Source organism: Ostrea edulis, chromosome 5 (genome assembly GCF_947568905.1).
Source record: "Ostrea edulis chromosome 5, xbOstEdul1.1, whole genome shotgun sequence".
NCBI lineage: Eukaryota > Metazoa > Mollusca > Bivalvia > Ostreida > Ostreidae > Ostrea > Ostrea edulis.
In genome coordinates this window covers 31,960,572-31,983,714 of record NC_079168.1, presented here as the reverse complement: position 1 = coordinate 31,983,714, position 23,143 = coordinate 31,960,572, and the positions used below count along the sequence as shown (strand labels likewise).

The window sequence follows — 23,143 nt, the reverse complement described above, 5'->3', positions numbered from 1 at the left end:
ATTCTGTTCTAAATAAAAATAAATCACGATTTTTAATTAATCAATTTTTTATTCAATTGGCGGCATCAGGTCTTTAAAACGAATTCTTTTCTAAATAAATGGTGTAAAAATCACGATTTTTAATTATTATAACTTTTTATTCAATTAAATTGGAGGCTGGTTTCCTTGCAAAATAATCATTAACATTCTACGAATTCATCTTTAGATAGATAGAATCATATTCTTTAATTAACTTCTTACATCATTAGTAGCATGTGCAGATTTCAGTGCCAAATATCGTCAAATTAATTAATAACAAACAACAAAAATTTAGGGAACTTTGACAAATCGACATTTGCATGAATTTTAATATCACCCGGTCCTGTAAACTATAAACATTCAAAGAATATTAATTCTTAGCGTGTAGTGTTACCTACATGTAAGAGTGCAATTGTTTATCAGGGTATGTTTTGAATATATTTGAATGTTGAAGTCTGCTATAAAAATTCTGATTTTCAAAATGCAAATTCAGAAATTAGTCAGAAAAAAAAAGCGACGAGGAGAGGATGGTACTGGTGATCAGATTTATCAAACTTTTACCACAAAAACCTATTTTTAGAATCGTAAGCAGTTTCAAATTTAAGGTAAATCGTGGTATCTTATTTAAAAAAATGTACTAAACGATAAAAGAAGCAATAATTTCTTCCACTCCGGAGAAATAAAAGACAAAATCTTTTGATTTATTGAGAGAACTTAATTTTTTCCAAAAACCCTTAAAATTTGCGTCATTTGATTAATTTCACCTTATCAAAAATTATAGAATATAGTACAAATGACTAAATAGGAGACATATTTCAGGCCCTATAAAATCTGTAAAATCCAGGAGCTTCCGGGGACTTCACCCCTTGGGCCCCACCAGGGTTTCGCCCTAGACCCACTGGGGACTTCAAAGCGGCCCCCAGACCCCCTGCCTCATGAAGTGGCGCCCCGTAACCGCAATTCCCAGATCCGTCCCTGGTCAGTAAGCAATTACATACATACATACATAAGAAAATTGAGATAAATTCTATTCTATACATGTACATATATGACAAAAATTTAGCTAGTGTAAAAATTGTATTTCATAATCTCTCTCTCTCTCTCTCTCTCTCTCTCTCTCTCATCACAGTTTAAAAATTTGCTGAAAAGACTGTCACCTTACTTTAAGGATATAATTTCAACCGATAAACATTTTTATTTTTAGAAATATAATCATGTTTCCAGGGACACAGATGTAAAATATGAAATATAATGATACTGACTTCAGCGATATAAATCACAGGTGACAAACATAAAACAATATGTAGTCACATCTGTATTGTGTAATTTCGAGATATTCCCTGCTTTCATTGATATTCTATTCGCATCAGTTCTAGTCTTTATGTTGACATGCAATGAAGCATAAGTCAATGATTTAATTAATCAAGGGGGCATTCTTTTTAATTTAAACATATATTACTAAACTCAGAAACGAACCTCTCTGGCACATACATTTCGTTTTTGAAATTATATGAGGGCATGAATTGTGAGGCGGTACGCCAGCATGCCTCACGAAGCACGTTAATTAGCGGTTCACGAAAAGTAGGCTGGCGGGAAGAGTGGCTGTTCATAACCTCATGTATTTATATTTCACTTTCATTTCAGTCGGAATATTCCCAGCCGTTAAAATACTAGTAGACATGTTATACGTGTACTCACCGAGATTCCTAAACACACACATCGTTCAAATTCACGAGGAAATGCATGGCTATCATTTCAATGGGTAAAGATAGCGAAGGTAAAAACATTAAAAATGGATATATGATTAGCAAATAATCAGCGTTTATATTAATTAGCCAGATATAAAGAATATAAGATATCACTAAAAAAAAAAGTAATGCATATGGTTAATAACACTTAAAAATAGATACATACGCTGAGTGTGTCTTTGCCTAAAAAAGTAAGTTTAAAATTTCATATACATTTGGTTGAACATAAAAAAAAATGTTTATATACAATATTTTCCTATGAGTCTTTATTTGATATCTATTGAATCTATAAGTATTTCTGCTTTCAGTATAATAGAGATATTTAGAGTGAATATGATTGTATACATCGGGAGTGGCATACTAACACGTATCTATGGTTTCCACGTGGTGATAAAGGATTATTTATAATTACACATTCGTGTTAAGAAAATATCGAAAAAGAAAAAGAAAGATGATACCGATGATATTAATGTATAAATTGAATGAATGAAAGAATGAACACTATAAATCCATATAAATGTGAATTCAATGATATTGGAACATCTAATTGCATTCTTGAAACACACGAAAAGAATTTATCTCCCCCCTAATGATTTGTGAACTAATCAGTATTATGTTACATTGATCAGTATTAAGCAGCACCATTAATTCATAGGCAGTTAGATGGGAAAAAATGGTGATGGTACTCTTTCTGTTTATGGAGATCTGCCCCTCCAACCAGAGAGAATACCATAACCATTTTTCCACAGTGGTGGTAGTTGACCACTAAGATCTTATCCTCAAAATTTCAGGCACCGGGGTAGGAGTCTTTGATATTTCCGAACCCGATATTTATTCACTAAGTGTAATGCATTATGAAGAAAAATTGGAGGAGCGGATCTCCACAACCAGAGAGATTACTATTACCATTTTTCACATTAGTGGGTGGTGACAACAAATATCCCACCCTCAAAATTTCAGGTCCCAGGGTTGGGGGTCTTTGATGTTTCCGAACCCGATATTTATTCACTAAGCATATCTGTCCAAATCGCAAAATCCTAAATCGCAGGAGGGGGAGGGGGGTGTCGAAAAAAGTTGCTTCACTACACGAATTCTTCAATTCATCAATTACCTTTCACTTCTACTTTAAAATTAGGGTTGGGGGGGGGGGGGGGCGCTATCAATCGAACTTTGCATATAGAAAATATTGAAATAACAAACTTTTCGTTTTGTCACCTTTTTGCATTAGTTTGGGACGAAAAGACACCATCCTTTTGTCATCTTTTGACTTTGTCGTCCTTTGACTTTGTCGTCTTTTCGTCTCGATGATGTTTCCCAGACTTCGTGAACATACCAATATTGAGACTACTACCGTAATAAAAATAAATCTGTTATACCCTTAGCTTGTGGAATGCATTATATTGACACTGTATCATATCAAATAAAATCTCAATACGATTTTTACTGATTTACGAATATTGACATTATTTGAATACATGAGAAACGACATGCAGTTGTATGTCTAATTTTAATATACATGTATACCCATTGAGCCAAATGTACGAAATGAAAAGTAAACATATCCTTCTATAAATAAATTACACCCAGGCCTGAAAGTAATCATTATGACATGTTACAAAAACGTTAAAGTTGTCATTTTGTTACCAAAACTTTAATTCAATAAAAATTGCCCCATTTTATATAGTTCAGTAATGATAGCAGTATTTAATGATTTCAAACACTTTTTATCCCCAAAGCAGGCACATGAATATGTGATTTTGGGGATTAAATAATTATTGTCTTGCAAGACAATAATTCTTCCTTATATATTTCTTTACACTAAAAGCGGTTATCTAACGTAGTTTTATTAGGTTTCTTTTCTTTTTGTACTAAATAAATATTTTTATTAGTCATTAATATACATGTATATTCCCATGCCATTGAGATATTTTGAAAAAACACGATTGCCATCACTTTCACTGCTAATGCCCATTTAAAACACTCTGCTATGGTCAAGCAATTTTTCTGATTACTTATATATTTCTGAAAAAAATTGTACGTTTCAAAATAATATTTTGTCTTAAGGAAGTATGGTACACCAGAGAGATTTGATATGGATGAAAAGTGGAGGACATGTACAACAATATTTTGAAACTGAAAACTTTCAAATTTAATTTATTTAGTCAAAAAATACAGTTTTAGTTGAAAGCTCTCTGAGAAAAATTTAAAACTTCTGCTGGACTCGAACACGGTCCACGTGCTAACATACTGTGCTACTCAGCTAGACGAGCATGTTTTAAAGGGAAAGGCAACCCAAAAGATGTTTACATGATAAATCATATGATAAAGATTTGTCATACAATTATGTTGATATACGGCCTAAATAGGCTTCAGTACTAATTTGAAAACGTCAAAAATTGAAATTCCCGCGATCTATAAAGGCTGCCATGATGTGTAACTCTTTTGTATTCAGGACCACAAAAATCAATCATTTTGACGTCACACCGTCTGTTCCGGTTTTGATGAGATTCTAGAATCATCAAAGATGTGCAAGTGGTAGATCTTACGAATAAAGAGGTTGATGCCTTCCTGGCGAGCAGTTAATTACACTAATGCGAAGGAGAGATGTGAAAAAAAGGTTGGGTTTTTTTTTTGTTTTTTTTTTGAAAATTCCTGACCCAACCAAGTCATTTGAAAAGAAAAGACTACGTAAACTATGGATCCATCATTTGCGTAATGACAAGTTGAGGTTCGAGACATTTGTATGAAGAAACGTTTACCGTCTGCCACTCGACTGAACGTCTTCTTTTCTCAATTTCTTCTTGCGGTATAATGGACTCACATCTATACGGCTCAAACCTTTCCAGTTCGTGACTTGTGATGTTTACAGTGCTACTGATGAAATAAACCGGAACAGACGGTGTGACGTCATAAATTAAACATCAATGGTCGCACTCTTAGCGGCGGGTACTTTAAAATACATGATAGATTAATATTAATTTAATCGTTAAGCAAGGATTCTTGTTTTTAAAGATATCAGTAAGTGATACTTTATTCATAAAAGCAACAATGAGGTTAGGGTTGCCTTTCCCTTTAAATGAATAGACAAATATTGCTGATATTTATATTTTCCACCATGTTTTAAAAGGAAAGCAACCATCATGACGATGTAGAGTACATCCTTAATGTAGTTTGTTTTGGGAAATGGTTTACCATTCCTTATACTGTGTACATGAAGGAAAAATTGGTAAAGAGTGCAGTTCTACACCATATCATCGGTATAAATGTGTAACAACGTAAAATTTAATCTGTTTTCAAAGAGGGGGCGAGGGGAACATTCGCTTCTCAAAATTTCTTGCCAAGCAAATAAAATAAGAATACCACATATGGTACATCGTACGCTCGTCGGACAGTGGTGACAAACTTTCAGTGCAATATCTGTATCCATAATGAGAAAAAGTCCAGAAAAATATCTGACCTACTTTTAGCCATTTTCGTACTTTTTTTTATTATTTCGAGGCGAAAAGACGATAAAATGATATTAAGTGATTTTTTTTTACCCCGATCTGACGAAAAAAGTCGAAAAGACAATACAGAAAGCTGACATGAATCTTAAATATCGTGTTCTTTTCAGTGTCCGCTATAGTTTTCTGATTATCCGCCATATTAGATGAGCACTCTATCATTTTATGCATTTGTATCAGGGTTTTAGTGGTATAATGAGGGGATGATTTTGATACGCTTCAATTCACATTGAACAGTGTTTCCGATTTACCCGTGCGGTAGCCCCGACAGACAACAGGTAAATCTCCTATAGTGTATTACATGTAATTTATTGCCGTGTTTTACAGAAATTCACATTTTACAGATTGCATAGATAAATTATCAATCCTTCAAAATACTCTTCAATGACTTGGATACACTTTCTGAGTCTTTTTATCGATGTGAAAAGTGCAGATCTGAACACGCTCCAACGGACCTACATGTATACGTCACTTGGATTCAATATATATATGTATTGAAACAGTGGATCTAGATATATCATAGGTGAGGTACATACGGGAAGAGTAACTTACATATATTCCAGTAATAGATAGACATTGAAAAACATATATGTTAGCAAGCTACCTTTATTATCATTGTTTCTCACCCATTCACATTAATTTACTCAATATTAAAGTAATACTAGCTGTCATTTTGGTGTCGAAAATTTTTGTTGTAAAATTGTGATTTGCTATTTCAATGACAGAAAAAATAAAGTTTATAAACTTTTGCTATTAATATTTGTGTTAGAAAACCTATCCAGAGGTACTAAATGAAGCAAAATTATCGGGAAATAATACGACGAACAGGTATGAACATATAAATTAAAGAAAGACGCAGTGCATTGTGTTAAAACCATTATATCAAATACAAAATAAGACCATTATTTGAAGGAATACTGATTGTCACACATACCTTTTTGCTTTCTAACTCGTTTACAGAAGGGGGAGGGGGGGGTTACCATTTATTATTCAACCCATTCATTTGGAATTTCCTACGCGTTATATCGAAAAAGAAGAATAAAGTACTGTGTTCTTTTAACCCCAGATACTTAAAACATTTTTTCTTAGATATTTGAATTGAGGATAATGGTTAAATATTGAGTGCATATCTACTAAATCAAATCATATGAAGGTGAACACTGCCGTTTAACGCCGTTTTGATATAATATCTATAATTATATGCAATGTAAATAAAACACATAAAAATAAACTTCGTTTTATTCCACACTGTGTCATCTGGTTAACGACAAAACAGAAATGATGTCATTATAATGTTGGTGGATATCTGAACCCTTCCCGTTTCCCATCAGTCTCCCTACCCCCCCCCCCCCCCCCCCCCCGTAATTTCATATGTTGGATGGTTAGTTATTTGTATACAGTTTAACGTCCCTCTCGAGAATTTTTCACTCATATGGAGACGTCACCAATGCCGGTGATGGAGAACTTGTGCAACTCAAATAATAGTAAAACGTTTAGATACATAAATAAATGTTTATTCGGTATATACATACATACAAATATACATACATACATAAATACCAAGGATAACCCATGAAAGCTCGAAAGTTTATTTCCAATTGGGTCCTTTAATGCACGGAAGTTTTGCGCTAGGGGTTCTTTTTGTGGGAGAAAACCGAAATACCCGAAGGAAACCCACGTGTCCGAGCGGGCGACCGCCATACCACATTTCGGAAAACGGAAGCGTGGTTCCGCATTTACATTTGATTTTGACGTAGAGCTATGCTAGCAATCTCTACCCAGAGTTATCGTTCCTTACACTTAAATGAGAGCAAGGAACGACAACTCTGGGTAGAGATTGCTATGCTAGGTCTACTATTTCAGAATTCACGTCAGCTTTAAGAAAGACGGGCACGATTACCATAAAGATTACAAATGAGTTAAAGGACCCAAAATACTGTAAGGAATTTCCAACATGGGGCTATTTCTTATCTTTACAGTTGCTACATACTGTACACGTAATTTTTTTTTCCGCGTGGCAAACATTTATTCTATGTATGCGGTCATAGAAAATCTATACAATTTTGTACAAGCTTAATCTCGATTCCTTTACAATCATGTACGTATGCAGTGATTAATGAATCGTCTCAGGTATGTTTTGATTTCATTTAAAACCCCGAGCACCCAGTTAAGGAGTAAAAGTCAAGGTTGTTTACACTATTTATATAATACAGTAACTCTAGCTCCCTCTCTAACACATACCCATCTACATCTCTCTCTCTCTCTCTCTCAAATAGAAACATCCTAGTTAGTTCTTTTTTGTATGTATATCTTGTAAAATATATCATTTTTTATTAACTAAAAGTGAAAGTCCATTGCATTCTCGAGAAAATGCGTATTGAAACAGGATATCTTTATCATTGGCAAAACATTGATAAATGATAATATATTATTTAACTATCTTTAGGTAGCCAATAGAAGAATCTACAATCACTTTCAGACGGAAATTTATGGAATTGGAGTGCAACCATGACAAGTTTGAGTTTGCAAAAAATTTGCAAAAAATGTAATTTTAATTAATTAAATAAAAAGAGGAAAGTAGAACACAGCAAATAGCGTGTTTATATATATATATATATATATATATATATATATATATATATATATATATATATATATATATGTATATATATATATACGTGAAAGGTAACAGAGTACAACATTTAGGAATGTTATATAAAGCCCATACCGAAGACTGGGTCAGTTTATATCAGAACTTGCAGACCTTCCGTTTGGTCTCAGAAGGTAAAGTGCTTTCGTTCCATCTAGATCTCGTAAATCAGTTTGGAATGGGCTGACAACAGCGAAATGGTATGTAAACATTATCAAAGCCCAAAATGTATTAATAAAATACTTGTGAAGAATATTTGTTGAATTTTTAAAAACATTTCTATCCTTTAATTTTAGAAGATGAAGCATTTGTCACCATCAGCTGTCGATATGGAAAAAAGGATTCGATGTGCTGTTATTGGAGAAGGAAACATTTTACTCTCCTGCTTAAAGATACTTGAAAAGGCTAATATCGAGATAGTAGCCGTGTTTACAGAAACGCAATCAATCCGAAAGTACTGCGATGAGTTTGGTATCCATTGGTGGGAAAGAGCAACATGCCTAGAAGAGGCCCTAAACAAAGCACACATTCACTACCTTTTCAGCATCTCGAACCCACGTATTCTTAAAAAGAATGAACTTCAAATCCCGTCGATTTTAACAATCAACTATCACGATTCTCCACTGCCAGCTTACGCCGGTGTTCATGCAACCAGCTGGGCCTTAATAAATGGCGAAAGCGAACATGGTATTAGCTGGCATGTTGTGGAACCGGGAATTGATACAGGAGATATTCTGAAATTTCAAAGAGTTGCTATCGACAAAAAAGATTCAGCACTCACCCTAAATCTCAAATGTCAGGAAACTGGGATCAAGTGCTTTGAGGAGCTAGTACTTGATATAAAATCTGGCTGTGCTGTTCGTTCTATTCAACCAACAGAAGGACGCTCTTACTATGGACTTCACGCCATACCCCCAAACCTTGGAGTTCTATCATTCGACAACAAACCGAAAGAAATATTCAATCTTGCTCGTGCTCTAGAGTTGGGAAATCATGAAAATTCTCTCGGCTGTGCAAAAATTCTAACATCATCAGGGGAATTCATCATGGTTACAAGTACAGAAGTTGCCTGCAGATTTCCAACAGAAGACACGAAACCTGGTACAATCCTGGATATTGTCGATGACAGCCTCATTGTGAGCACTTTGGGGGAACCGCTTATGGTGTCAGTTGCAAAATTAGACGGAACAAGCATCCCTTTGTGTAATTTTAGAAATCATGGGTTAATCACAGGACTGAGATTAGACAACAGTTTTTTCGTCGACACATCAGCATTGGTTCACATAAGGAAAAGAGAGACATTCTGGAAACGCAAACTCGAGAGGTATGAACCTACCGTTTTTTTCAAACAACGCACCAATGTGGTTGCTGGTATCATCGATCTTTCCGATGAGATCCATTTGAAGACAGAAATTGTGACATTACCATCATCTGAGGAAGATAACTCTCGTTTCATCATGGCAGCTCTTATTGCTTTCGTTGGTAGAACCTGCTGCACGCCAGACGTAAACGTTGGATTGATAGCAAACAAATCTAGATTACCAAAGTGTGCTTCTAGACTTTATTCGGATATTTGCCCAGCCATTTTTCAGATGGATATGAAAACCGAAATCAATGACGTCATCAGAATTTGCCAGGAGGATTTGAAGAAATATGACGAATCAATGAGTTTTCTCGTTGATGTATTTTACAGATACCCTGCACTGCGGGAACGAAAACAAACACCACATCACAACATCGTTATCGGCACAACCAGAGATTCACTATCAGAAATCTTGATTGGGGAGAAAGTTTTGCATGACTGCAATATACTATTGCTACACTCTCAAGATACCAATGAAATTCACATTCTTTATAACAGAAGACCCGCTGAAGACCTTGGTTTCATAATTGATGTGTTTCAGCATTTTCCAGTATTTGTCAGTTCAATCACCGAGAATTCTTCACAGCTTTTATGTGATGTATCACTCGTTCCCCAAGAGGAAATGGCTGTACTATACCCTCCGCCAACCGAAAGCATAAAGCAACCATCCCCAGCTATTATTGACATTTTTCAAAGCTGCAGCGAATGCTTCAAAAGTAGAATAGCTATGAAAACGTCAACGACTTCCATGACATACGAGGACACAATGCATAGGATCGAAATTCTATCAGTTCTTCTGCGGGAAACGACTGTGAACGGTCGAAAGAGGGTAATTGGTTTGCACCTGCCAAATTCTATCGCCTATGTCATATCGGTGCTATCTGTTCTAAAATGTAAGCACATTTTCCTTCCACTCCCATTAGATTACCCCCAAGAACGGTTCCTTTTCACACTAAAAGACAGTCAAGTTAGAACAATCGTGACGACAAAGGAAAGGATTGGCGATATCAATTTCAAAGAATTGGCAGCTAATCCTAGAATAGTGCAGGGTGGCACTATTGATGGAATAGAATTGTGTCTGGTTCATTTTGAGCTTGACGAAAACGAGAATATGAGAGCAAACGTTTTTCCAAAGAAGGATATCTTTGAGAACCTTGCATACATAATGTATACATCTGGGTCTACTGGGAAACCAAAAGGCGTAAAAGTACGAGAAAGTTCGGTTGTCAACCTCGCAAAAGCACAGATTAAGCTGTGGGATTTAAACCCCAACGACGTCATTGCTCAGTTTGCATCCATAGGTTTCGATGCAACGATTTCAGAAATATTTACATCCCTTTTCAGTGGCGCCACTCTTGCGATTCTAGAAGAAAGAGAACGACTCGGTCAAGAATTTCTCCTCTCGATGAATAGACACAAAATTACAACTATTACCCTTCCTCCATCTTTGTTGAACATATATAGCCCCAAAGACTTGCCTTACTTAAAGAAAATAGTGACAGCAGGGGAAGCATGTACTCTCACAACGGCGGTAAAATGGGCAGAAAAAAATGTAAGAAGATTCTTCAATGCATATGGACCAACAGAAGCGACTGTTTGTGCCACTTGTTTTGAGTTCATTCAAGAAGCTAAACATGAAGATATCAACTGCGAATTGCCAATAGGACAAAGCATCGCAGGTGTTGATGTCTATCTTTTTGATGATTACATGAAGCCCCTGCCACCAGGGGTCATTGGCGAAATTTACATTGGAGGACTTGGTCTTTCTGAAGGGTACCATGGTCATGCCAGTCATCTGACCAAGGAAAGGTTTGTCCAAAATCCAATGATAAACTCACCGTCAGTTCTTTATAGAACAGGAGACCATGGATTACAGGACTCACAAGGCAACATTACTTTCGTTGGACGCTTGGACGACATGGTAAAGATAAGAGGTCAGAGAGTGGATTTGAACGAAATTGAACAAGTTTTGATACAACATCCAAAAGTAGATATTGCTGTGGTTGTTCCTCACAGGTGTATCAACAACAATGAATTATCAATAGCAGCTTTTGTTGCACCTACGTTCGTCTTCTCCTCTGAACTTCGAGAATACTTGGTAAAAGTACTGCCTAAATTCATGATTCCAACCTTTATTAAGAAGTTAGACTTATCCGAATTCCCCAAAACAATAAACGGTAAACTGGATAAGAAAAAACTCGAAAAAGATGAATCGATTCATGAACAAAATCAATCTGTTGGACACAGTCACTTAAACGAAACACAACTTCTAATAGCTCAAATCTGGTGCACAATTTTGAAGTTGGATCCTTCCTACGCATATACACTACATAGGCAAAGTTCTTTCAATGAACTTGGAGGAAATTCACTTCAGTTGGTACTTCTACAGAGACACCTAGAGGACACGTTTGGGCTTTCTCTTTCTTTCACTGACATTGGTACCGTAGATACCATCGAAGAGTTTTCAGATGTGGTAAAGAGAAAGACAGATGTTTTAAGGAAAAATGAACAAACTCATTCATCAGATGACCAGGAACTCAGGAACTTGATAATTATGGACTCTGAAATGACAATTGATTTATTTTTGTCACTCGCTAGAAGAGGATCAGTTGCTATTCCGCATCTGTCGGCCACAAACCCTAAGAGTAACCTTAGGTATCCCAAAAATATTTTGATTTCTGGTGTTACAGGTTTCCTTGGGGCATACTTGCTGTCTGAACTTCTGCAAAAGAGTAATGCTCACATTTGCTGCATGGTTCGTGAATCGTCGGAAACGAGAGGAATTGGTAGAATAATGGAAAATTTACGCCGATACAACCTTTGGAAATTTGAATATACAAATAGGATCGCTGTGGTTTTATCAGATTTGTCACAGCCTCGCTTAGGAATAGCACCAGATATTTACACCTCCTTATGCAATTCAGTTGATGTCATCTTTATGAATGCAGCGATGATGAATTTTAACACAGATTACCGGGACCACAGAACAGCAAATGTACTTAGCACGAAAGAGTTCATTAAACTCGCCTTGACAGGTGTGCAAAAAATTATATTCTCTACATCAACTCTTGGTGTCTTTCTTTTTCCACCCAAGCCAGGGCCTGGTGAACCACACCATCCGGTGATGTACGAATGCGACGAATTCGAAGATCCTTTCGATATAGCAGGGGGATACGGTCAAAGCAAATGGGCCAGCGAGCGCCTTGTTATGCAAGCTCTCGATCTATTGCCAGGAGGTGCAGTCTTTAGACCGGCAAGAATTACTGGGTGTACTACCACAGGCATGGCGCCAAAGAACGATTTATTCGCATCAACGCTCATTGGCATGAAGAGACTGGGATTCTATCCTGACATGGATTTTCCATACGATCTCACACCTGTAGACTACGTTGCAAAATCCATCGTAGAAATCTCGCTGAAAATATGCAATGATCCTGACAAGAAATACGAGCGTATCTATCACATGTTCAACAAGAGGACCATGCCTTTTAACAAGTTGTTTGCTGGAGACAACCTGAAACCATTACCTTTAAATGAATGGAGGAAGGTCCTGAAATATGCCTCTGAAGACAATAAAGAGCTGATTCCTTTGACGCCATTTTTCTTGTCCTCTTTTTGGGACAGGTCGCCGTACTGGCCTGTTTTTGATACTAGTAACACTGATTGTATGATTTCAAAGGAAACCAAAGAGCTATTGAAACCGAGCCAGGACCTTTTGCTTGTGTACAAACGGTATTTTGGGTTGAGAAATTAGATAGTCAGCATAATCATATATACGACAAACTTATTGTAAAATAATTGACAATAGCATTTAAATAAACGGATTTGAAGTAATTTTTCGTACTTTTTATAACCATCACAATGTCAATGTACAAAAATATCGGTGGACTCCGACTCATAGTTTTGTAAGTTGATCTAGCATTGTCATGGTGTGTTAAATTTTTTTTATCCAAATCTACAGTACTTGGGCGTAAGTAAGTTCCCAAAAAAAATTCCCACTATATATTTCATACAAAAAACCATATATTTTCAAACAATTTTATATTTCTTGACCAATTTTGATGAAATAAAAAGCACCGATCTCGAAGTATCATCTAATAATTTCAGAATAATTATATGATAATCTATTGTAAATGATATGACAATTTTAACACGAAGTTTAATTTGAGAGTACTTGCTCTTTATATAAGTATGTGTAATTTTGGAATTTGAAAAATTAACATTGTGAATAAAATGTTATCTCTCTGCAATGATTCATCGTAACATTGTTTAAAAATATAACAGTTACTTTTGATATTTCTAAAGAAAATGATTTTTATTTCATCCACATAGAGGGAAAATTGGCTCCAAGAGAAGATTTTGAAAAAAAGATAGATTTACATGAAATATATAGAGAAAATTTTCTTTGGAAACTTAATTAAGGCCAAGTACTGTAGTTTTGATGTAATGTATTTTTCGTGTTAATAAAATGTATATTTCAATTTCATTCCATGGTTTTATTTTGTTAACAATGATCTAAATTTTGTGTCGCATGTAAAGCATAGCAACCTTCACGGATCACTTTGTCTGTCGCCTTGAACATTTTGTAACTGCGCGAGATGTTACAGTTTGGTCCTTATGTGACGTTGATTGTTTTTATATCATATAGTTATGTCCGATTTCCTGCCTTTTCCTACTAACAATTCATTTCCATATACCTAATCAGATAATTTTCGAAATCGTGACATGCATTCTATTTATTATCATCATTCCATAACGGGCATGGCACAACACCAGTCACGATTCACCGCCGAGAGATTCAATCCCATCAAATGCGTCAAACCGAAGATTGATTAATTGATTGATTGGTTTACGTCCCGCCGAAAATTTTTCATTCATACCGAGACATCACCATCTGTAGGTGAAATAGTCAAAGCCAAGACATTTAACAATTAAGGGATGAAGCTAATTTTGACCAATGTAATACGAGATAATGTAACTTGGTGCAGTTTACGCTTTATAATCCGCGAAGCTTCATTCCTTATAATTTTAATGTAAAAAGACAAAACTGTTTTCAACAAGTCTTCATTTATACAAAAAAGTAAACAAACACTGAGAAATAGAAAGCACGTGCACCGCGCAAGGATTCACTCAGCAACAGCCTGACCAAGTGTCGACCGAGATAACCGCCATCTTGGTTCTTCCCATAACTTGAGCATGTACTTTAATCAAACTTTAAAACGCAGGTGGTGTTTGCAACGAATTATGATAACAGAAGATATGTGTAGGCTACATATACAAGTCTCATGTTTACTGCACAACAGATGGTCGACTTTTGAGTCGCACTGACAGTAGATACCGGGAAGTTGTTTCTTCTTCTTTTTTTTTTATTTCTTTTTTTTTTTATATAAATCTAAACCTGACATCAAACAATATAAGTCATGCGTCAAAAAATGCTACACGAATTGTGGTTTCTTGACTTTATAAAAGTTTTAAACTGAATTATAACTTACCATTACATATGCAGCATTGTCACCTATTAAATCCGACACAGTAAAATATATACAATTCACAGAATGTGATCCACTTGTCAATCAATTTTGGCGTGACGTCATCTGGTACATTTTGTCATTAATGACACATTTTATGCTTTAATAGGCGGATCAAGCAATCCCCAAAGTGAAAAATATATATTTAAAATGAAACAGCACAAAGTTGCAAGTACTTGATACCGGTATACCATTATTTCGCACATGATATCGTAGTATCAGAGTTAGTATCGAGTTTTTATCGTTAATGTTTTGTGCATAAATTACAAGTAAAAATACCACCTTGTTTAACATCGAGAACCGGTCAAACAATAGTGTTTTATTGTGCACGTTTTCCCCGTTGATGTTCTATTTCACAGAAGACCTAGAACTAAACGATGCTACGATGTAAAATTAATTTTAAAAAGTAGTGCCGTCTTGGTTGTCAAGGGGGCGTGTACCCATATCAAGTTACATTATACTTGTACAATATAAACTGATTTTTTTCCAGTGTGCTCAGCCAATCACATTGCGTGTTACAAGTAAGATTAACACATATATTCCCTACCCAAGTACCTAGCATTAGAAGTGAAAGTCACCGGTTTTTTTTATGAGGCATTAGAAACTGAGATCACGTGTCACGATCAGCGTTTGCGTAATTAAAAAATAATTAGCGTTACATATAGTAGTATAGCGAAAAATAATTGTCCTAACGACACGTAAATAAAGTTACGGAAGTGTCTTGTTACTAGATTTCAGTTGTTTGAGCTACAGCCAATGAGGTTTCAGTATTTGGCAAACGTGTTCGATTATAGAATGGTTATTATTGAGTATTCAATCTCTAGCGCACTCTCACGAACAAGTCGAATTTTCTATTAATAGCTTTATTAAGTTTATTTTCTCCTTGTAAAATCCATGAAAACGGTAGTCATATTTAATACATACAAAAGTGAGGTTCTGCCACTCAATTTTTGTTTACTCTGCAATATGGCTGGATTAACACGTTTCCTTAGGGTTTTCAAAAAATTGTTTTTATAGAATCTATGGGTTTTCCTGGGCAGTGGAGGAGACTTATATTACTTATTTGGTATGAATACGCAATGTTATATCAATACTGTTTTGTTTTTATATTTGTGAGAAATTAATCTGGCGTCAACCTGCATGGTGCGCTGCAATAATTATACAATTTGTTTTCTTTTATAATTGTTACATGTAGGTACAAAGTGCAGTGAAATGTGCACACTATGGACTAGAGCGTCATGCATGGATCGAAATTTCTGGAACTTCACCTACAGCTGGTGATGTCTCTGAATGAGTGAAAAAATTACCGAATGGACATTTATGATGTAAAGCACTATTTGGCGGCAAACATAACCAACTTACATGTATGGTTGACCTTTGAATTTACATGTATAACAAACATCAACACAAATTCTTAATCACGCTCTTTACTTCCGGTGGGTGTCTATCTATCATGTGAAATATTGTGTATTTGTGGCAATATTTGTTTCGCCACTGATTACATGAAACATCAACTTCATTTCTATCGCCATTTTCGTCAGAATTACAGTGTAAATACTAGATTGGGCGATGGTAACACTTTATGAGTATATGCGAATTTATTTGTTCAAGTAGAAATTTATTGTCGTGTATCTGCCATCACTTTCAATTATTTCCCCGACTTTTGCCTTGCCTGTTACAGTCACAGGTCGGTCAGATTTTGCTGCATCTTTGACGGACTCTGTGCCAGTCAGAAACTTCTTTCTCCACCTACGAACTGTCTCATAAGATACCTTATCAGACCCATAAACTTCCCCCAATGCAGTAAAAATCTGCATTCCCGAATGACTGAGTTTTGTGTGAACTTTTATGTAAGCTCTAATTTCTCCAATCTTCTCCACCCGTTTCCCAACCATTTTTACAACAGTGGTCAACGACTGGCTCTATTGAAATGACTACAAGTTTAAAACTATGTGGAGCCTTCAGCTCGTGTTTATACCGTTGGAAAGGTATTGAACAGAGCTATTCAAGAATATCATCATCCATGAAATCGTGCAAAGCGTTATCACGCTGTGGTACAATACACGTTACATTTCGAACGACTCTCATATATAATGAGCGAAAGCTCTAGAATACCGATATGTGTAATGAACAAAAACTATAGAAGTGAAGATAGCGAACAGTGATGTTATCAGGTGTTTTAACGAGTCATTAAATAAAATTTTAGTGTAAAGAGCTATCACCACTAGACTCTAGGTAGACAAAAAAGAATGTAAATAGAAAAAGTCAAGGGATTAGAAAACGAATACACATATTTAATGACCGTCAAAGAAGGAATGAAATTTCTAAAAAAAAAAAAAAAAAAAAAAAAAAAAAAAATCATATCGTAGTGAAGATGTTAAAGTGAGTGGTAGATGGACAACGACACAGAATTATCGTGGGGAAAACAAAATTATACGTTATAGGTGTCTTTATTATATACCCATCAATGTATCGTTCTTTGATACTGTGGATTTCACAGCGTGTGATCCGGTTTTCCGGATCACCACACTGTGGTTTTCTGATTCCGTATCAGTATCCTCTGAAACTGATGCCGTCACAATGCATCAACGCAACGTTATTTGTGGAAAATATTGACCGCGTCACAAACGAAACTGCGTACACAAAAATAATTTCATGGTATATCTGTGTTTTTGATAATTTGGATTGCATTTAGTATCTTATAAATGTGGATTTAAAAGGCAGAAGGGGGTATATAATAAATTTATCATTACTACAGTAACTTGATCCGAAGAGTCGGATCACGTCTCGTTGACAGGCGCGGAACATCAGATCAAACTCGACGCTTCGCGTCTCGTGTGATCTGATGATCCACGCCTGTCAACTCGACGTGATCCGACTCTTCGGATCAAGTTACTGTAGTAATAATATATATGTATCAAAGTCATAGGATACCCGAGATTTGGTTGTGTTTACAGGGATTTTCTATTATTTGATCAAACAATTCATAAACCGGTCATTAATAGATGAAATTAACAAAATTCACAAACAAGACGTTTTAAAGGATTTCGACTTTTCGGTAATGTTTTCCCATTGAATGTTTAAGTAAAGATTTGCGAATAATGAAAAAAAATTAAAGTGGTTTCATGGAAAAAAAATTGTGGTAAACATGGTTTTTCTTTTTAACAGTATCAAGATTTACAAATAGTTTTAGAAAATGCAATAGTAAAATCTTTAGGGGTGTCCTATGCCCTTAAATGACCTCTACATTTTATATAAGTAACCCGTGTGTAGCGCGAACCATCGCTATATCTCTATACTAAAATGGACACTTGCTGTGCCTTATCACTGAATACTACCGACATGGAGTGACCATTGTCAAAAGGTGCGGATTAGCACCAGCTAACCCCCGTCCCTATGTCGATTCGTTTGACCTTTGACAAAATATCAAGAGTAAATCTAGCGCCACCGAGCATGCCAGACGATAGTCATCCGTAATCCGGAAATTTTCTCACTGAAAAGGGGAGGAGTAAAGATTGCTCTTCTTATCACGAGTGTAATAACATAAAGTAACAAGCAGATCCCGGACACTGCTACATGTACATCTGCCAATTCTACAGACATTCTATTTTCATGTCTTCTTTTGATGCACTTTTTTGTATGACAATCAAGCTATTAAAGGAGTTATCTAGAAGTTGTCCTTTCCAGACCCGGCTCATTGTGTAAAACAAGAAAGGATTTAGGTGCTCGTGAATGCGCACCGTATATCTTAATGTAGCAACCACCACCCATTTTTTAAAAATTACTCAAATCAATAAAAATCAGGTGTAATTACCAATTTTGAGTATGCTGATTTCAAATCTGGATTCCTTTTACTCCAATTTCTTATAGAAAATGAGATATAGTGTCTCAAACACCCCTACCGTCAGGTTACCAAAAACGGAAAATGTTTCATTTCGCATCAAAAAGTGACCCAACTTTATTTCTTGAAACACCATTACCCAAAACAATAAAAAGCAGGTGTAATTACCAATTTTGAGTATGCTGAATCCAATTCTGGATTCCTTTTACTCCACTTCCTTACAGAAAATGAGGTATAGGGCCTTAAACACCCCTACCGTCAGGTTGTCAAAAATTGAAAATGTTCCATTTCACATTAAAAAGTGACCTGAAAGTTATTTCTTGAAATAAGGCATACAACAGAAAAGGAAAACAATTAATACTAAATTGTTCCATGAACATTCTTAGTTGTTTTGGAAAGAATATATCTCACCTCTGGACTTCACAGATACAGGAAAGGAAGAGGAAAACGGAGCGGATCAACGATCTTAAATTTAATCAGATTGGGCCATAGCCTAATGAACAGATGAACAGGAGCAAAAGTAAAATTAATAGGAAAACTGATTTATTAAACATCAGCAAGTCTTTTCCGAGAACTTCTGGTAGAGCTGTCGGGGGGGGGGGGGGGGGGGGGGGGGGGGCGAGTTGCATCATTATCAGAATTTACCGAAACAGTGGACTCTCTGTCCAGTCTGGGGGCTGAGCTAGTTGCATCAGAACTGACAAAAGCAGAACTATCTGGCCAGTCGGGGGGCTGAGTGGTATCAGAATCTATTATTTATTTTTTCAAAATTCAGAAATTTAAAAACTGCATGATCAGATTTTTTTTGTAACACTAATAATTAATGTCCCTTTATTGCGATGACTCTACAAGTACAAACCATGATATTAAAAAAAAAAAATGAAATGAAATGATAGATAAATAAATAAATTAAATATTTGTAAGTTACTTTATTTATCTGTAAGTAAGTCACTAATTAAGTGTAACTTGTGGCAGTGCAACTTGCAAGTGAAAATTGCATCATCTGTAGCTTATGACCCCTTTTGCCTTGCCTTGTAATTAATATTGTTGAAAATTGGGCAAATAGCATTTTTAACCCCCCAGTCCATACCCCACTTTTCTTTAAACGTTAAAAATCCAGCTAATTCAGTGAGGAAGAAATGTCACTACCATATTTCGAATTTCCTCTAGACTATATCAAATTAAATACCGCACTGCTATCAGTCACAGATTGACACTGGTAGGGGTATGGGGACCTGGTCTGCGAGTATGATGGAAGAGATTCTGATGAAAGTAAAGATTCACTCATCATTCAGAAATGTATAAACATTGTATTATTGTATACCACCGGTACGTTGTGAGTACGTTAATAATGGGAGTTATCTTTCCTTGGATATCTAAATCAATCAAATACTACATGAACACGGGCAATTATCGTTCATGTTTGACCTCAATATAATTTATTCATGCATAAAATGTATTAATATGTCACTCTTTGTTGCGTATTTCACCGTTAAGTAAATGTTTACATATACTCGCTCTGCTTAATCGCTTCAATCTCAAAGGGATTTTCTGGAATATGCCTAATCACGTGAGATACGCTAAATATAGCTATTTTAGATCCGAACGATCAACTTCGCATCATTCGTAGGCTCTAGGTTTATCCATACTAGCCCGTAAAAAATAGGGTGGAACCTCGTCCCACTTTTCCTGTAGAAATAAAAATAGAACATGACGCGCCACCTAGCGAGCGTGGTTGTTGCTACTTAATGTTCAATGTCTTGGGTATTTAGCGTATATTTTTCACAAAATAGGGTGTTGGACAGGATTTGCGTCCCCCCCCCCCCCCGTATATTTTAATATTCAATGCCTTGGGTATTTAGCATTTACTTTTCACAAAATAGTGTGTTCTTATTTCAATGAAATAAACATATATCACTTAGTACCGTTTTTATAAATGTTATGTCACTAACCGCCATTGGTCCCTGTGTTGCAGCATAGACACCTCCTTGTATAGAATCCACCCCAAACTCCCGAAAAGCGGGTCCGGTTTAAGTGACTTTTCCCCCTGGGGGTAAAATCGTCCCGGTATGTCATTCCCCCCATTTTATGCGCTAAAATAAGTAAAATCCGTAAACAAGAGGGGGAAAATTCTATCCCAGGGCGTTTTTTTTCCGCCTAGGATTTAACTACATTGACTCTGTTCATGTGGAAAAAGCAGGAAAACGCAATCCAGTATAGAATGGCCCCCAAATGACAGCACGCTTCTCCTCTTCTTCTATTTTAACTGCCGTATCTACCCGTTTCCGGTTCTATTATTAGAATGCACAAAACATCAGTTCAGAACGTGAAATCTAATGTTTAAATTCATTCTATACAATTAAGTCTGTCGACTTGTTCAATAAATATAATTATCAAGTTAAGAATAAGCAATTATACTTCTGAAACTAAATCTCTGATTTTAATGATCGATTAGCTTGACAAATACATAAACAAATAAATTTGCATGCATTTAATAATAACTTTATTGCGAAAGACATACATCTTATAGCATTATAACAAAATTGAACATGGATAATAACTACAAAGCTGAAAATAAACGGCCAATTCTTTCAAAGACATCTAGCATACAATAGTATATAGTAAATACACTAGTATAGTGATAGTAAAAAAGGAGAATGACGATACAAATTACATATTATGGACTGTTCTTAGTTCAAGAGCTCTACAGATAAATTTCCCCAAGTTACAGAGTTCTTTAACATTGTTCACACTTAGTAGTTGTATAAATTTGAACATGGAGGGTTTACTCCAGTAATACTTTTTCACTAATTTAGCTCTAATCTGGCAATATACAGGACAGACTAACAAAAAGTGGTATTCATCCTCAATTTCAGTGATACATGTTTTACAAAACCTTTTTTCACGTGGTACATTTTTATGTCTGCCAGTTTCTATGGATAAATTATGTGATGATAGCCTTATTTTGGAGATACCCTTTTTGTACAATTTAGGAATAGATTTTTCTAGGTAATATTGCAAGCAAAAATTATCAACCAAATGTTTGTAAATAGTGCATTTTGATTCATACTGCATGTTGCTATGTAAATTTTGAATAAAATGATCCTTCAATCTTTGTTGTATTATTGGCAAACAAATATGGCATTTATATCCATTTTATTTTTCATATGAATTAAAGCTGTTAACATTACCCCATTTAACAATTCTAGACTGTGGTGCTTTTTGCCAGTGGAAAGATATTGGCCTACATAGAAATTTTATGCTGGACCCAATTTTCCGATGGAAGGGGTGTGTGTGTCTAACGCTGACCCGTTTTCCGGGGGGGGGGGGGGGGGGGGGGGGTGGGGGTAATACGAGGAGAAAGCCCACATTACAACACCTGGTTCGGTTTTCAGAAAACTGCGTCAAACCCATGAAACGTTAAACGTACGTAGTTCCTTCGTCAAACACCCGCCATTAGTGTTCGCACGATAACAAATCCCCTCAGAGCTACGTCAAACACCCGACATTAGCATTCCAAGATAACACCCTCGCCCCTCTCAGAGCGACGTCCATGAGCGTCATGCACTGATCAAAATTTGTGGCACTTGACCTACAGCTGGAGACCTCTCTGTAGGATAAAACAACAAACATAGGTAGTTTTCTATGTCAAGGGCCCGGGAACAGAAGCAACAAGAGGTACTGTGAGCAATGCTCACTAAGAATACCCCCCGCTTACCCCAATCTCCCAAAGGGTGTTGGTAATAGGTACAACTTCAGTATTATGATCCAAAAGGTATCTAGGAACACAGCATCTCCATGCGATGAAAAAAGCCGTTAAAGAATTTAAATGGAAACCATATTGCTACTTTGATGTCCAGTGCACGTAACCTTTAACCTTTTGACCCCAAAATCGATAGGGAACATCTTCATCCCATGAGTAGTCCATATGTATGATATGGTGACTGTAGGTGGAAAGGATAACGCTTTAGAGCCCGGAAACCATATTGCTACTTCGATGTCCAGTGCGCTTGACCTCTGACCTTTTGACCCCAAAATCGATAGGGAACATCTTCATCCCATGGGTAGTCCATATGTATGATATGGTGACTGTAGGTGGAAAGGATAACGCTTTAGAGCCCGGAAACCATATTGCTACTTCGATGTCCAGTGCGCTTGACCTCTGACCTTTTGACCCCAAAATCGATAGGGAACATCTTCATCCCATGGGTTATCCATATGTATGATATGGTGACTGTAGGTGAAAAGGATAACGCTTTAGAGTCCGGAAACCATATTGCTACTTCGATGTCCAGTGCGCTTGACCTTTGACCTTTTGACCCCAAAATCGATAGGGAACATCTTCATCCCATGGGTAGTCCATATATATGATATGGTGACGGTAGGTGGAAAGGATAATGCTTTAGAGCCCGGAAACCATTGCGTCTACAGACGGACGGACGGACAACCCGATTCCAGTATACCCCCCCCCCAACTTGTTGCGGGGGGTATG

General features: G+C 36.2%; 1 protein-coding gene across 2 annotated transcripts; it reads left to right on the top strand.

Annotated features, from left to right (window-relative positions):
* Nucleotides 1-8,003: 8,003 nt before the first annotated feature.
* Nucleotides 8,004-13,768, top strand: LOC125649495 (linear gramicidin synthase subunit D-like). Of its 2 annotated transcripts, none has more exons than XM_048877071.2 (2): nt 8,004-8,119; nt 8,216-13,768. In XM_048877071.2, exons 1-2 carry the CDS (start codon nt 8,117-8,119, stop codon nt 13,034-13,036), a joined length of 4,824 nt encoding a protein of 1,607 aa, XP_048733028.2. In that variant the 5' UTR covers nt 8,004-8,116; the 3' UTR covers nt 13,037-13,768. The 2 variants fall into 2 exon arrangements, with proteins under 2 accessions (XP_048733028.2, XP_056021773.1); XM_056165798.1 differs by having other exon boundaries at nt 8,022-8,053.
* The last annotated feature ends 9,375 nt before the right edge of the window (nt 13,769-23,143 follow it).